Source organism: Xyrauchen texanus, chromosome 8 (genome assembly GCF_025860055.1).
Source record: "Xyrauchen texanus isolate HMW12.3.18 chromosome 8, RBS_HiC_50CHRs, whole genome shotgun sequence".
Classification (NCBI taxonomy): domain Eukaryota; kingdom Metazoa; phylum Chordata; class Actinopteri; order Cypriniformes; family Catostomidae; genus Xyrauchen; species Xyrauchen texanus.
Window position 1 is genome coordinate 22954877 of NC_068283.1, and position 17791 is coordinate 22972667.

General features: G+C 36.4%; 1 protein-coding gene across 1 annotated transcript in view; it reads right to left on the reverse strand.

Moving 5' to 3' along the window:
* The window catches only part of ca10b (carbonic anhydrase Xb), a 32264-nt gene that overhangs the window by 4733 nt on the left and 9740 nt on the right, over window positions 1-17791 (reverse strand). The window contains exons 4-7 of the mRNA XM_052132575.1: window positions 11877-12062; window positions 8286-8381; window positions 5295-5367; window positions 4678-4832 (exon numbers count right to left, since the gene is read on the reverse strand). Of these exons, the coding sequence (XP_051988535.1) occupies window positions 4678-4832; window positions 5295-5367; window positions 8286-8381; window positions 11877-12062 (510 nt within the window). The remainder of the gene's footprint in view (window positions 1-4677; window positions 4833-5294; window positions 5368-8285; window positions 8382-11876; window positions 12063-17791) is intronic.

A 17791-nucleotide genomic window follows, 5' to 3' on the forward strand; every position in this document is an offset into this window, starting at 1 on the left:
TGCATGGTTTGTGATTGATATAACATATTTGTATTATTTATGATTTAAATATTTATGATTTTATTTCTGTTAACATAAATTCTGTATTTTGTAATTATATTAATTTCCCATATATCTTCCCATTACAGGGTGGACATGATATGCTTGACCACATATGACTAACACCACAAAATAAAATAAAATAAAATAAAATAAAACAATAGAGTTCAAATAATTCAAAAGTAATTTTGCAGAATGTCTGATGTCCACCTCCAGTGTGTGTGATGTCATTTCCTAACATATATCTTCAATGAAAGGCAATAAATCAATGGACAGTGACACACAAAAAACCTCCACTATCAGTGTTAAAATTACAAATTTACCACAAATGAATACTTGTTAGTGAGAGAATGTAACACTAAACGCTTAACTGCATGTGGGGAAAAAAGTCAAATCCAATGATTTAGCATTTATTTTTGTAAAAGATGTTTGACATGCAGTTTTTGTGACATAAGGAAGTGACACAGTACAATAGAAATGTATTTCAATTATTTAAAATGTAACTTTTAAGCCCAAATAAGTGTTAACATTACAAGTGTCACTGATCTTTCCCCCAGCCGATTCTGTCAACATCGCACACAACTCATCCAAAAAGTGTGTGTGATTCAGGTCAATTTCTCTCGATTTGTAAAACTTTCTCAGCAGTTTGGGTGTGTAATGTTAAAATACGGGACGATTCTTTACAGGAATTTTACAGGTTTGGCCTATTTTGTTAATTTTACCTGATACTGCTTCACCGTGAGTGTGTCTCTCTCTCCACTCACTGTCATAAATTCCCTCAGTTGAAGAAGGCGGTGACAATTGTTGTCAGATGCGGGGAATGGCACACAATAAGTGATAATGCTCCAATTACAACAAAGAATCTCCAATTCACAAAACAGCATCAAATAAAGTTAAAAGGAAACTAACAGCAGATTATGGACTTTGGAAGCTGCTAAATAAGTGGGTATATCGAGGGTATACGCAAATATTGATCCTTAGAAGTCGTTATACGCAAACAGCCCTGGGGAAAAAAGTAAGCATAGGCCTACGTGCGTATGGCATCCATTGCACCACTGGGCATGGTGGTTTTAATGTTGTGGCTGATCGGGCTAAAAGTTTGGAATAATGTACAGATTTTGCTGTTTTGGAAGGAAGTTGAAACTTTAATTCACCAAAGTGGCATTCAACTGATCACAAAGTATAGCCAGCAGCCATCACTATTTGAAAAAAATGAATTTTTGATCAAATCTAGACAGGCCCCATATCCATCAGCCATCACTCCAACACCTTATCCTTAAGTAATCATGCTCAGTTGCTAAATTGGTACTAGATAATCATTTTCTATATCAAACACAGTTGAAAGTTATTTGGTTCGTTAAATGAAGCTTAACATTGCCTTTGTGTTTGTTTTTTGAGTTGCCACAGTACGCAATAGACTGGCATGTCTTAATGTCTTAATTTAAGTTCAAAAATGGCAAAAAAGTACGCTTTCTCTGGAACTCGTCAGTCAATCATTGTTTTGAGGAATTAAGTCTATACAATGCTTGAAATTGTCTAAAACCAACACACTCTCAAGGCAAAATTGTCAGGATTTGTGACTTTTCTAAATTTGGCTAATTAATATGATATCTGTCATGTTTTGGTATGAGGCGAGAGAGCGGATCTAAGTACAGCAATCCTTTAATCCACAATCAAAAGAAGACGAAAATACATAGAAGAAGATGATGATGATGGTGGTGGTGGTTACAAACAAGACAGTTATTTGTGGTAACAGTTACCCATGCAAAAACGAACAAGAACTAACCAGCAACAAGAGAAACATGAGGGTATAAATACACACAGATTAATGGGCTAAACTAGACACAACTGAAAACAATGAGGAAGGGAACAGGGAAATCATACATGAAGGCAAAGATAAATTTCAATATAAGAGTCTACTGAGAATGTCAACATAAAAGTCTCTGCAAACATAAGGACAACGACAATGGATGATGATGACGACAAAACATTCACACTGTGACATACCACCCCCCTTTAAAAGGCGACTCCTGGCGCCTAAATGTGGAGGAGGGCAGGAGGAAACAGGTGACGGGAGTCCAGGAGGGATTGGCTGATGATCCTGTGTTCAGGGAGGAGTCTGGGTATGATCAGGAGGCCAGGGAGGTGACCATAAGACAGGGGTAGAGTCAGGAGGCCTGAGAGGCGTCCGCAGAGCAGGGACAGGGTCGGGAGGCGCCACAGAGCAGGGACAGGAGGCCTGGGAGGCGGCCACAAAGCAGGGGCAGGAGGCGGCCACAAGAGCAGGCACAGGAGGCCTGGGAGACAAGGCCGTGGGAGGCTTGAGGGGCAGAGCAATGGGAGGTTCGAGGTGCAGAGCGATGGGAGGCGGAGCCGTGGAAAGCTTGAGGGGCGGGGCCATGGGAGGCAGAGCCATGGAAGGCTCGAGGGGCGGAGCCAGTGAAGCTGTAGGTGTGAGAGAATCAAGGGGCAGAACTGGGGATCTTAGTGCCCGGAGAGCAGCCGAAGGCTCGAAGGACCATGATGGACCCGGAGGTTCGGAGGACCGAGGCAGTGCCGAAGGATCGGAGGATCGATGCGGAGCTAGAGGATCGGAGGACTGGTGATGGTGGAGGGAGAACTGATAAGGCAAGCCAGAGTGTAAGAGTGGGAGAGTGGCAAAGGAACTGGTGTCTGAATGACTGGCAGTGATATCCAGAGACTGCATTAATATAGTTCTATGAGCCCTGTTTGAGTGGGCCACTGAGAGGCGTTTTTCTGTTGACCTGACTGCGTGGAGGAAATAAATACTCACTTCAACTGTTTGCTGTCTCCTGACTCCTCCATTGGCCACCAAATTAGATCCTTCACAATATTTAAGGGAATATATATGACAAGAGTTCTGCCCTTAATAGTTTAGTTTTTTTCCCATTTGTGGCAGAGCCCTAACATGTACGTGTTCTATGTCTGTTTTCTGTCTTGTGTCTGGATTCAGGCACTTCGGGTTGGTTTGGTTTATTTAATCTGTGGCTGAGACCAGGCACTTGTGCGTTGTCTCTTGTTATGTGAACGCACATGGTTTTGTGTGTGCTCATTTCCTTGTGCATTCGTGTGTATTAGTGATACCCCGCTATCTCGTTTGCCTTATTTGTTTATTTACCTGTTTGATTATTTGTTTATTCTCCCTATTTATTCTCCCTGTGTGCTCAGTCTTGTGCCAGTTTGTTTTCTTAACTCTGCCAAGTCGGTTCAATCATGTTTTCTGCAATCTTGTAGTTCAGTTGAGATTGATCTTTGTCTGTTAGTTTTGTATTTGCCTTTGTCTCTCCAATGTGAGAGTTTTTGTTTCTATTTTCAAGTTAGTTCAGTCCTGTTATTATTTTAGTTTTTGGTTTTCTCTCCATCGTGAGTTTTGTGTTTTCAATTAAAGCACATTTTTGTCTTGGATTTGGGTCCTCTCCTCATCACCTTTGTTAGCGTTTTCGGGACAGAAAGAACTGGCCAGTTTTAGACCCAGCAGAGATAATGTGCATCTTCCTTTTCCCATCTCCAAGCCAGCAAAGTTCCAGCAACCAGTGGTTGGTCCAGCTCAACCAGCACTATTCCCTCCTTGAAGGGGAGGGTGATGTTTGAGATTTCACATGCAAATTCTTCATTGCGGCGGATGAGCTGGATCTCAGCAAGGCTAACAACAACTAACAACTGCCTTAAGGACCCTCTCAATCCTGGGAGATGGGAAGGCTGGGGTTTCTTTCTTTTTGGGAAATTGTGGGTTACGTTCACTACTGTAAGGAGTGGATAACCCCACCCCTAACAAGGAGTCACATCCTTGGTGCATCCCCGGTCAGCTCTGTCCTGGACTGTTCCAATGACCCTATCCTGGTTTCCCCCACCCTCTTGTAGTTCAGTCGAGATTGATCTTTGTCTGTTAGTTTTGTATTTGCCTCTCTGTTGTGAGTTTTTGTTTCTGTTATCAAGTAGTTCAGTTTTGTTACTATACTGGCTTTTGGTTTTCTCCATCGTGAGTTTTGTGTTATTTTCAATAAAAGCCCATTTTCCTCCTCATGCGTTTGGGTCCTCTCCTCTTCATGCTTGTTAGCGTTTCATGACAATATATGTGTGTATATATGTAAGGAAGTTTACTCACTGAAGGAGGTGGAAGCTAGTCAAACGTCCAACATAATACACTTTATTGCCAGCACTTTTTAGTGTAACAACACATTCAAAGCCACTGCTTTTCAGCAGCACGAACACACTAACAGGGTGCTTTTCAGCTCCACATGAACGCACAGCTTCATTGGTCTCTCTCTCTCCCAGAGTCTCTTTCCGACTGCCGCTCTCATCGTGACTTTATCTCTTGCTCGTTAAGGCTGCAATCACCCACAGCTGGGCGAGATAATCTGCTGCAGGTGTCCAGCCTGGCCTCCCTCACAGTACAATATATAACATATGTTCTGTAAAAAGTAATTAATTATGGTATTGACATAGTATGAAATGTATAGAATAATACAGAAGGCAGGGTGAAACATTCAAATAAAATAATTTATCAGTGAAACAATGTTCAATCCAAAACCAGTCAATATTCAAAAAGCAAATTGGTTAAAATGAACATCCAAAAATAATTTACAGTGTTTGAATATTTGACCAGTGCACTTTCACCTCTATCTGTGAGATGTATATTGGCTTGTTCATTAAGATCCAGGTGGCTGTCTCAAGGCACGGTGGAATAGTTATCGAGCCCTCATACGTAATAAAACGGGAGGTTTCTGGATATAGCTCATCAATATTGAGCCCCATCAGTAAGTATGCATCATCTGAAGAAACAGTATAAAACAAACAATGCATTACAGACCATTGCAATAATGGATAAAAAGGATATCATCACTCTAAGATGTCTTAATATATTCCAACATTCTTTTATCAGGATTATTAGCTTTAGTTCCTGTTTTGATCATGTTTCAATGCAGAGGATAAAACTTCCTAATAAAAAAGATCACAAGATGGAACTATAGAGAGCTAGGAGTATTTTAGTATTTTTTTTTTATTAAGTTACTAAGCTCTTTATTATAGAGGCAATTTTTCTAACTCAGACCGTGGCAAACTATTAAATTAATTCTGCAATTGGCGGCAATTGTCAATCACATTTCTTTCAACAGTTTGTTAAGAAACATAACTTTTAAAGATTTCAAGGTCATACAAAAGATATTAAGACCTCCCCAGGCTCCAGACCATATGACATTATTAAAGTTAGGAAGTAGTACATTGTGGACACTTACATTTATATGTAATCCTTGTAATGGTTTCTCTGCTCAGCATACGGTTTAAAAATGAATTTGTAGGCTCTGAAATCTGAAAAGTAGAGCCAAATTTAAAATAAAACATTATACACATCATACTGAAACAATTTTGACTAAAAAAATCAAAAAGGTGATATGTGGTAATATATAAATTAACTAGTTGTATTCACATCAAAAATATTATCTGACATTGAATCAACCTGATCAACTAATAGATTAGTGTAACATTTGTAACATGCTTGGGGTAACACTTTTCTTTACACCAAAATAAATAAAGATTTTAATGGTAAGATCAGGTAAATAACTTTTTAAGTAACAATTGCAGGTAATGCATTTTTCAGTGCAGCCATCTAATATAAAGGCACTGTTTAATAAAACATGGTTTTGTTGAAATCATTAATCCCAAAACTCAGAAATGTCATATGCTTTAAAAGTTTCAAGTGTGTAATTTCCACACCACTAGCATCACCAAACAGACAACTTTCAAAAAATAATGACTGCTTTTACACAGGTTTTCAGAACACTTCCTGTCGTCCATTAGTCAACAAAACAGGTGCCACCCCAAACCCGCCATTGTTTGGGCCAAAGTTGCTGTGTCAGGCTGGTATAGGGATTTTAAAAGTGAGGTCATACCTCCCTTCACTTCCATTTAGAAGCATAAGAATGCAGAAGAATGGAGGCTTGAGCTCATGCGAAGAAGTTTTGTATGCTACGTACCAAAGTTTAGAGAATTTTTACATGTTTATTCTTATATGGAAAATATGTTTGAGCAATAGAAGATTACACATCATACAGTGACCTCTCTTGGCTCAATACTAAGAATGCAAACTTCAAAACTACAGCAATAGGGTTTGCAGTGTTGCGTTGTCCAAAGTAATTTCACATGCTCAAAGCCTAGAGTGGCCAAACCTTCAAACACACAAAAATGCTTTGATAGCGCTACAGAGACACAGTGTTTATACTTTCAGGGAAATAAACCTAATACAAATGACTTATTTATAGTTGAATATGCACATTTAACTTTAATAGTAAACCTTGGACACATGACTTTCAACATACTGACTTTCATTATTGGTACATATTTATTACAGTTCAATTTTCAAGTTTGATGTGTTAGATTGTTTGCAGACTTTGGAATAAAAACCAGTAAAATCCATTCTTACAAAGTCATACTCACAAAGACTAATTGAGTAAACGAGACACACCAGGGAGCAATCAAGGGAAATATAGAGAACAGACACAAGAACCAAAAACATGGCTTTTAACAAAAGTCCAAGGACACAACATTACAGAGACTCTACAAATATTCAGTTAAATGAAGCATTGGGAAAGCAGAAAGCAAAATAGTTTGGTTACATTTTATGATGACTTTCATTAATAGCACTAACATAAAATGCTCAACAGATTGTTAATGAATGTACGTTCAAATAGTTAGAAATGTCATGAAGGGTTAATTAAAGGAATGTTCCGGGTTCAATACACGTTAAGCTTAATTGACAGCATTTGTGGCATAATACTGATTACCACACAATATAATTTTGACTTGCCCCTTCATTTCTTTAACAAACGCAAAAATCTGGGTTACAGTGAGGCACGTGAATGGGGCCAATTTTTGAATGTAAAAATACGAACTTTTTCAAAAGTATAGCCACAACACATAAACAATATGCAGGTACTGATGATTTTAGTGTGATAAAATCACTTACTAACCTTTTCTGTGTAAAGTTATAGCCAATTTTACAGCTTCGTTACCATGACGATATAACATCAACCCTAAAACCTTGAAATTACTGTAAAAACTACAATTTAAACAACTTTACATCTCAAATAATATATGAGTTTTAACAGAAGAATTGATTTAAGTGCATTCATAAAATTATAAGCTTCCTATTTCTGCCTTTAAACCCTCTAACAACTGGCCATATTCACTTCCATTGTAAGTGCCTCTCTATAAATGTATGACAGTGCCATTTTGCTTTTTATAAAGAAAAGGAGGGACGAGTCTAAATGAATTTTTGTGGTAATCAATATTATGCCACAAATGCTGTCGATTGAGCTTAACTTGTATTGAACCCAGAACATTCCTTTAATATATATTAGTGGTCGTCCGATATATCGCTGAGGTCGATAAATCTGCCGATATTCTTTTTTTTCTTATCCCCTTTTCTCCCCAATTTGGCATGCCCAATTCCCACTACTTACTAGGTCCTCGTAGTGGCACGGTTACTCACCTCAATCTGGGTGGTGGAGGACAAGTCTCACTTGCCTTTTTGGGGTGAAATATTCCTTTAATGTACCTGCACTACTGAATTGTTAAGCATAATTGAATTACACAATAAGGTATAAGAGGCCATACTATATTGTGAATATAGTCACATCTAAAAACTGTTGCAGTGTCTGCAACCCCTTAAGCCGTGACTATTTTTACAATATAGTAGGCCTTGAGTGCCTTCTTGCTTTAATAGTGGCTTCTACACAATAAAAAACATTAATGGGATAGTTCACCCAAAACTGAAATTTTATCATTATTTACTCATTCTTACACTGTACCAAACCCTAAGAAAATGGAGATAAACATACATTTAGGGACTGAGAGCACAGAAGAAAGAAAGTCATATGGTTTGAAAAAACATGAGGGAGAGTAAATGATGACAGAATATTAATTATAGGGAGAATCCTTTAGGGACAAAAATATTGAAATGCTATTTTATTCACTTAAGCAATCTTCATCCTTCTGCATGTAAACAAATACTTTATGTTATTCCATATTTGCCGAATTTATAAACACAGTTGCTAGGTGAACAGGCATTTCATGTAATGGGTGTTACCATACCATTTATTTTAGCTCGGCAGCATCTAGGACCAGAACAAACCATTAAGAATAGTTTAAAAAAGGTTTTTTAATAATTAATGAAGGTTACCAAGTGTTTGCCAATTCATTATATGTTGAAAGCTATTGAGCTTACTAACCTTCATGAAAATAGAAACAACGGCAATTCCATTAGGACTTCTGGCTGCATCACTGTAATTTAAATACAAGTCCTGATTATAATGGATGAGTTGCACCTGTGAAAAGACAAAAAAAGAGATTCTCAGTAAAACACTCCAGACAACACCTGCAAGGTATATGCATGCATGGAGCCATAACAACACTTAGGCTGTACAACTGCTCGCACTCAACTTCCAAAATAGCCAGTCCATAAACATGGCCATAAATTTTATGTGTACAATATATAACATCATTACTACATGAACTTCCTTTGTGTCAGCTTGTAATCTTATGTGACACAGTATTGAGGTTCGGTACATTTATCTGTATAAATATTTTGGTTTGTGTTGTGTATAAATTGTTAATGGGAACATTATGAAGCTCCTTTATGCTCCTCCATCCTGCTTTATCGTTCTTTCCCGGGCAGCTCAGTGAAAACAGTGAGATGAAGCCAGGAATACTGCCGCTTAATTTTAAGTTGCTCAAAATTGCATCGGAGCTCATTAGAAAATATGCTTCAGTCATCAGTTATAATGAGTTTGCCTGTCAGGCTCAAAATGAAGTTGTTGGAAAGCTGCCACCCATAAAACCTCATTTGGGTTAGGAAAATTAAGTGAGGCTGCTGATTTCAGTGAAATCAGAGGTGAGGTGAGGATCAACGTATGGGGTGCACACCCTTGCTCCACACACAAGATAAAATTGTAAAAAGTGTAAAAATTTAAAAATCAAACAGTTTGAACAGCACGACTTGGAGGTTGGTATTGACAAGTTGGAAACTGGCTCTCATAATGTATAAAAAAAATTTGCATTTTCACTTTTAGTATAAATAAAGCTCAAGAAACTATGAAATCGCTTTACGAGTGCAGTTTTCTTTCCTGTGTTGACATATTTCCTATTGATACTTGTAGTTTGGCCAGGACACATCGATGGGCTCGTCTATTTTGTTAAAAAGCAATAGGCTTAAGTCAGGGCTCGAGTTGAGCATGAGGGGATGCCGTCCCCCTTGTTGAAAGAAATACCAAAAAGCATCCCCTTTGTAAAACCACCATCCCTCCTTTCTATCCCCTTTAGATCAATTGTGTCATGTATTACTTAGAAATAATTAAGCAAGTAAAATATAATTCTCTATGTTTGATAAATAGCAGACTTTAAATAACTGTGATTAACAGGTACAAATTGGATTTCGACATGTGTTAGGTTGCCAGATTTCTATAGGTGAAATCCTCCAATCAAATCTTTACATTTGTACAGTTTGGAAATATTCTGCCAGGGTGACACTTTCACGCAATTCACGCAATCTGGAAACCTTGAGCGGGCGAACTCTCTCCACGGTGAAAAGACACTGGTTTTCTGAAAACTCTGGCAAACAGGTACATTATATCGGAGTTTAGCGATGGGTTTACATTGTCCAGATCTATTAAATAAAATACATTAAAAAAAAAAATGCAACTAACATAAACCATTTACTTGAATATACCTCTTCTATGATGAGCATACTGAATTTTCAGTTTCTGAATTTAAAGTTATATTGATACATTTTCTGGGGTTCAAATTAAAAAATGTCATGTGGTGTCCAGAGACAGTAAAAAAAGTAAAAGTCTCATTAAAAGCTGAAATTCCTGAAAAAAGAAATGTTGGCATGACTAGTGCAGAATAATATTAAATTTGTATTTCTAAAAAAAAAAAGGAATGAAACAATTGAATGTATTTAAAACGCTTTTGTCCAACAAATTAAAGTAATTTGGTGTAACCAGCATGTTAGATAGCCATTTTGTTGTTTATGTTGACCATAAAAACCACAAAACAGAGCATAACCTCTTTAGACCCACAAGACTGAGTGTGAAGTTTTGAAAAAACATCTGATATTCATTTTGACATTTTTATGAAAAGGAATGTTCAAGTCATGTTCAAGTCATGAAGTGGAACCCTGTGAAAACTTCTTGACATTTTTTACTTAAAATGTATAATATTTATAAAAAAAAATTGTTTTACCTTGAAAAAAGTTTTAGAAAACATTTTTGAAATTAATGACAAAGTTGTTATAACTTTCATGTATTTAAAGTGCAAAGATTATTATAATTAAATGTATTATAATACCTTTTACTTGATGGTTGCACCACATGACAATTTTAAAGTTTACCTTTTTTAATTATTTTATATATAGGGATTTAAAAAAAATTATGAAACCAAATTTGACACAAAGATTAGAGTTCTAAGCCATGAACCAAACCAACCAGCTCAAATTTTGTTTTGAAGCAAAAGAGTATTTGAAAATTGGACAAAAAGACAAAGGTAAGATTGTGTACTTCACAAGGACATGAACTACACTCACATGAAGCATTAGGAATGACATAATCAAATGGAAATATATAAAACGATTGATTTTAGTTAGTTGATTACGAGTATATAAACAATAAAGTTTATGTTTATTGTTAAATATTCTTGTAAATATATCAGTAGTTTGAGAGTGAAGGGGGACTGACTAGTTTGCATCATTCACAGTACATCTTGGCCGCAATTCTCTGATTGCCCACAGGTTATGTAGTTGTCAACCAGAAACTCAACTATCAAACATGATTTTTAAACAAGTTGAAATACTACAGAATGATGGCTTCAACAGAAGCATGCACCATCGATGAACAACCTCAGAGCTCATGGAAGGTCTGTCAGTTAACTGTAAAAATAAATGAATCTATGGAAATTATAATGGGATTTTTACTTCTTGAACCAGACTGTTGCACTCTATTGCTAGTCAGAAGCAGTTGGTATTTGGGGGTGGGACATTATCATTCTGGAGAGCATTTCACTGAACAAAAATATTGATACACCAGTGATGCAAAATGCATTAGCAATATTTTTGGTCTGTTTTTCTGATAGAGAATACCACATTTTTTGCTCTGTTAACAAACATTGAGTTAAAGCCATAAAACTCAAATTTTGATATTAATTTAAATTAATAATCTTTAAAAACACCTTTGTGATGGATGAGGCCCATATTCACAGCCTGTTTTCACCATGCAGACCTTCTGTCTCATAAAAACACATTCAGCGTAAGATCAATTAACAACTGCCTTTGCAAACCATAAGACATCTACGTTTCATTTTGTTATCCAGTTGTTTCACAGCTGTGCTCAAATCACTTCTTAAAAAAATATTTATGTAATCCTGACCTTTGCCTTTAATCTAGAATAAAAAAGATTTAATAATGCAAACTCAGCGACATAACACAATCCACACATTGTCAAATAAATCACTGCTCGATTTTATCACTCTAGTGAAAGTTGCAGCAAATGGTTTTGCTTTGGAAGATTTTTATTGAATTGCAGTTCAAATGAGATGTCATTGCAGTCTGGTAACTATTTAATCTTCTTGTTAAAGAAAAGCAGACTGAGGATTATTGATCTTTTCTAGTGGTACAAAAAATCTGTGATGAAAGGGACTAAAGTCACAATTTAATCTGCTTCATTGCCAAAACGTCAAAGGTTTGTCACAGCATCCAGATTTTTGAAAGTAGACAGGTTTAATTGAGTCCCACAACAGTGATGTATTTCCAGGCTTTTTTGGTAGCTCACCTCTCCAGGGAAGGCCTGGCCGTTGAGCAGGTGCTCTGAGCCCCGACTATCCTCACTGCCAAAGTGAAGCCGGATCTCCTCCAGCCTGTAGCTGTAGCTCAGCGGCCCACCAGAGATGTTCACCAGGTGCAACTTATCTGGGCGCAGGGAAACATGTCGACCTGTATTGTACATGGTTCCACTGACCTGAAAAGACACTTAGGTTATATTTTCTAGATCAGATGCTCCTGCCTTTCTCATATCTGACTTTTAATGATTAAATTATGTACTTAGTGACTCCAAGTCCATCACTATTTATTTACAACATGCAATAGACTTCTTGGGGGACAAAGGCACGGTTTTCACCTGGCTAGGTTAAAAGGCATTATATGCACAGTTGGACATTGCAAAAAAAGGCATGAATACAGTTAATAGATTGAATTCTAACAGATTAAGGGGTTTTCCAAAGTAAATATGGTTGTCAGGTGCAACTGCTGAACAGAAGTGTTATAATGGCCATTCAGTGAACTATGCAAGTGGATTAATTATAATTTTTTTCTCTCATGTTGTTCCAACCCTGTGTTATGTTCTTTCTTTTGTAGAACACAAAAGGAGATGTTTGGCAGAATGTTATTCTCAGTCACCATTCACTAACCATTGACTGATTGTCCCTGCATATTTCCTTTGAAATCGAAGAACAAACAAGTGTGAACAAGTGTGTTTTGTTGGTTTGTTACAGCTCACCATGTAGAACTTTCAGGAAAACTTCTTACCAGCTGCTAAACACCTTACTGCGATTGGTCCACATCATTGGTTGTTTTGACCTGGAGCTCCACCTGCTTTGAGGCTGACAGCTAATTCTCATTCAGCCAGTTAAGATCCCTATCACTCATGTGCCATCTGCAGCCAAAAGCCATTCACACATTTGCCCAAATTAAGAGATGGCTATTATAATTATTTTGTCTGTATTCTGCCCATTAACACTCTTTCATACACCCATCTTTGCAATAGTATCAGTGTCATCATAAATGACAAAAATAATATGCATGTTACTTGAAACAGTTCCAGTTTGCCTGGGATTAAATACAATGGCATGTTCCCTTGCATGTAAACCATCACAGACCATCACAACATATATTTGTAACTGTATAATATCTTTGAGTGTAATCTGTGCATTTTATGGCCATATATTGCATGCTTGTGCATTCACATCATGGATGCACAAGATAAACATTACAAATTACACATTATCTACTGCATTTCTATTATTTTAAATCATCATTGAGTGGTTAAAACAGCCATTCACTTGTGTGAATTCTCATAGAATGAGGCATGAAGTCATTGAGCGTTCTCATATTTAAATGCTCCTCTAAAAGCCTACCCTGCAGCATGTCTGAATGTTCGCAAACAGTGTGTTATTGCTCAGCTGTTTCAAAAATATATTTAACCTCTGAATGAAGAAGAAATTCTCCATAAGTGTGCTGGGGCCTTGAGGCTAACATTCTGCCTAAAATCTCTAATTGGGTTAACCGGAAAAAAAGATCATTGGAGTTTGGAACAACTTGAGAATAATGGATGAAAGAATATGTATTTTTGATTTTTGGGTCAACTATCACTTTAATTATATATATTTTTTAAAAGCTGCATTCAAAATCCACTTACATAGTTCACAGAATGGGCATTATAACACTTCTGTTGCATCTGCCAACCAGATTTACCTTGAAAAACCTTCAATCTGTCAGAACTATCCAATCTGTTTATTGTATCATATGAGTTTGGAACAATGTGAGTGAATAATGTAAGAGTAATGGATGACAGAACTTAAATTTGTGGGTGAACTATCACATTAAGTTGCACATTTATTATGTCTAAATTTAGTCAGTCAATCATTTGCTTAAAATTGACAATTCTGTCTAATTCTTGCCTTGGATTAAATATAATGGCATGTTCCCTTGCATGTAAACCATCACAGACCATCACAACATACATTTGTAAATGTATAATATCTTTGGTTGAGTCTTGTGACCACTGGTGCCCCCCCTCTTAAAACAGGTGCATACCACCCTTGCTGCTGAGGCAATAAGTGAGAACTAAGTAGCAAATACATCTTAGTTGAAAGAAGAGGACCTATAAATAGAAAACAACACCTGGCATGTTAAGGCACCTTTCTAGTTATAATTACTAATTAGGAAGCAAATGTGTCTTATTATGGCATGCTACTGAACAACAATATCTTTGTGAACAGCTATGAGTGCCTCTGTGAATGTATTTGAATGGGGGTATTTCAAATTAGCCAATAAAGGTGGCTTATTTGTGATCTTGGGATAGTTTAAAAACTGCTGATCCCTCAGGAACAAGAGAATAAACAATAAATGAATCCTGACATTTCATCTCAATATATTCACAGCAGGAGCTAATTATGTTCACTTTGGTCTGTGGCCCTTATTTAATGTAAAATGGCAACTTAAGCCGAACCAAACTATGTCACAGTACTATGAACGACACTCATAATTTCTTAGCATTAATCATGACTATCCACAAAAATACAGAAAATAGAGGGCTGAGACAAGATTGAGCAGAAATAAGAAAATATTTTCCATTTATGTATGATTCCCCAAAACATTTAAATTCAATAGCGTATTATTTAAGTCAAGTCAAGTCATTTTTATTTGTATAGCACTTTTTACAACACACATCGTTTCAAAGCAACTTTACAGAGGTTTTACTCACCCTCGTGACAGTCCAGATGTGCATGACTTTCTTGTGCAGAACACAAATTTCTGCTCTGTAGGTCCATACATTGGAAGCAAATGGTGGCCAGAACTTCGAAGGTCCACATTTCATTTAAAGGCATCATAAAAGTAATCCATATGAATCCAGTGGTTTAATCAATGTCTTCTGAAGCGATCCAAACGGTTTTGGGTGGGAACGAACTAAAATCGAACTCTTTTTTTCACTGTACACCTTAGCATTGCAGTCTTTAGGCACAGTCATGATTTCAAGCTCAATTACACTTCCTAGTGCTTGACGCAAGCGCAGAGCGCAAGGTGGTGCTATTGAAAGTGTGTTCGAGCTTAAAATCCTGATCGCCATGGAGAATGTTGTCAACCTTTATAGTGAAAAAGGAGTTACATTTTGGTCTGTTCTCACCCAAAACTGATTGGATCGCTTTTGAAGACATCGATTAAATCACTGGAGTCATATGGATTTCTTTTACGAATCCTTTATGTCATATTTGGTCCTTCAGTGTTCTAGTCACCATTCACTTGCAATGTATGGACCTACAGAGCAGAAATATTCTTTAAAAATCTTCAGAATTCTGCAGAAGAAAAAAAGTTATACACATCTGGGATGGCATGAGGGTGAATGATGAGATTATTTTCATTTTTGAGTGAAATTCCATCAAGAATAAATGAATGCCTTGCATGTAATATATTCCACATTTTTAGTTTGCTCATATAGAGCAGTGGATCTCAGATTGTGGTCCACAAATCACTGGCGGTCAATGCAAGATTCAAAGTGGTCTGTGAGTTGATCGGCTTAATGAAATAGACCTATATAAATAAAATAGTTATATTTGACAAAAGGAACCAACATTGAATTAGTCATGGGACCAATTAATCATCCCATAACAATGATAGATTTTTGATAAAGCGTTTCTGTTGCCACACTTCAATAACACAACTCACAGTTACTGTATGTGTCGGTGCACATAAGGCTCATTTAGGTTTATTGGTAACACTTTACATTAAGGTTGAATGTGTTAAAATTATCATTAACTAACTAATCAAGAGGTAACATCTAAATTAACAGGTTTTATTCAACTAAAAATATTATTTAACATCACTGAATCAATCTAAATATTTGCAGGTAACAATTTCAGGTTACCACTTTTTCACAGTGTACTAATGTTCATTGTTTGTTCATGCTAGTTCAAAATGCATGAATTAACATTAATGTATACAACTTTTTGTATACATTTTTTTAAATAGAAATTAATTAACATAAACCAGAATATAAGTGCTGTAAAATTATTGTTCATTCTTAGCTCATGCCTCTGAAAAAAGCTGTACCCAGCAATTGTTACCTTAAGGAGCTATTTCTATCTGAGTTGACCCTTAAAATCAGATTTGTTGGTGTTACCTAATTAATCCAGGTTGCATTCAAGTACTTTTGTTTTGATTCAAACAAGTTAATTTAGATGTTACCACATTTTCAGTTAACATTTTTTTTTCATCATTGTAGGCTATTGCGTGAACCAATGTTAGTGCTGTTCATGAACTAATTATAGCACAGTAAAGGATTAATGGGATTTTACAAGATTTAACAGTGATTTATTACAATTAAATTCTGCTTTCAGAATTTTAAGGTAAAATCAATGCAGACTATGCCATTTTCTGTTATAACACAACAAATTACTGTTATATATATATATATATATATATATATCTGTATATAAAATACTGCATTGTGGTATAATTGTGTTTTGTTTGAAGTCACTGTTATGCTGTTTAGTGTCTTATATATACATTTTCTCCTAGCTGATACATCCGTTTTATGAACATTATTCTTTAAATTGTACGGCAGGGAGAAAATTAGAGACTGATTAAGTTTGAACCAGATTTGTAGTCTACACTTCATTGTACATTTGTGAGAAAAAATACATAGCTGTAATTAAAGAATGAGATAGTAATGCTTGCAATGCCATGCTGTGATAGGATTGACCTGTTACTGCACATAAACTCTCTCATTTAATATTTGTGATTGTACAATACAGCACTGCTACATTACAGTAATTTCATGGCCCAGTTCACTGTGAAGTCACAGTATACAGTTGTCTTTTCATCGTAATAGGTTGTCAAATTACTACTGTAAAATATACTGTGAATGTAATGCAACTAGTTGCCATGAATTTACTGTAAACTCACAGTAAACATTTTTTAACATTGTTTTCTAGTTTAGCTAAATTAAATTAGACCAAAACAGCAGTCTATCAAAATTGTTGATCAGTGGCTCAAGACAGGAACAGTGAAAATGATGTCAAATGTGACATTTTAATGAAATTTGGGGTGTTAAATGGTTCACAATATTAGTTCTATTGTTAAAGTAGTCCACCACCTGAAAAAGCAAATTTATCTGATCTAGAGTAGGCAATACACGTTTCCAATACAGCCCAAAGTTTTGCATAAAACCTTGCATAAATCCCCATTACAAAACAGCCCTCTGGTAACCAATGCAGCTAACCAATCAAACTGACTTGAATTCACTGAAAACATTTAGGTCTCCAGTGAACATTTCTCTAGGAATAAAAGGGACTCTACACGTTGAGAACACATTCACAACAAGCTCAAAGGAGCAATACATTAATAAATGTAATTGGGTCTCTTCAAATAGGACCTGAAAATAATCTCCTGAAAAAAACACAAATACCCTTTTTTTGGGCTCTTATCTAAGTCCAGGGTACTGAAGGATTATTGAGTTCAGATGAACTATGGTGTATCATCTACAACCACAAGCTCTTGGAGCTTCACTGGAGAATTCTTCACTGACAGGCCCTGTCAGCACAGATGGTGAGTCTGCCTAATCTCCCCCAGCAGATGCACAGCAGCATTAATCATAAAACAGGATGTTAAATGAGAAATTAACTCTTTCATTTCCCTTTGGATCTTTGGACTAAATCCCTCCTATTGCACTGAGATCTTTATTACAACTATAGCCTGAAATCCCTTTAGAGGTCAGAGCAAAATATCTGATATACACAAGCCATCTTTAATCAAAAACTGGATCCATGTCAATGTTGGATGATATTTATAAATGCTAAATGAGTTTAGTCACGCTAATATGCTGACCGATTGCAGGTGCGTGGCATTGAAAGCAAATGGCAAGCAATTTACTGTCCCAGAGAGAATTAGTGATCTCATTACTACGCCGTTGTA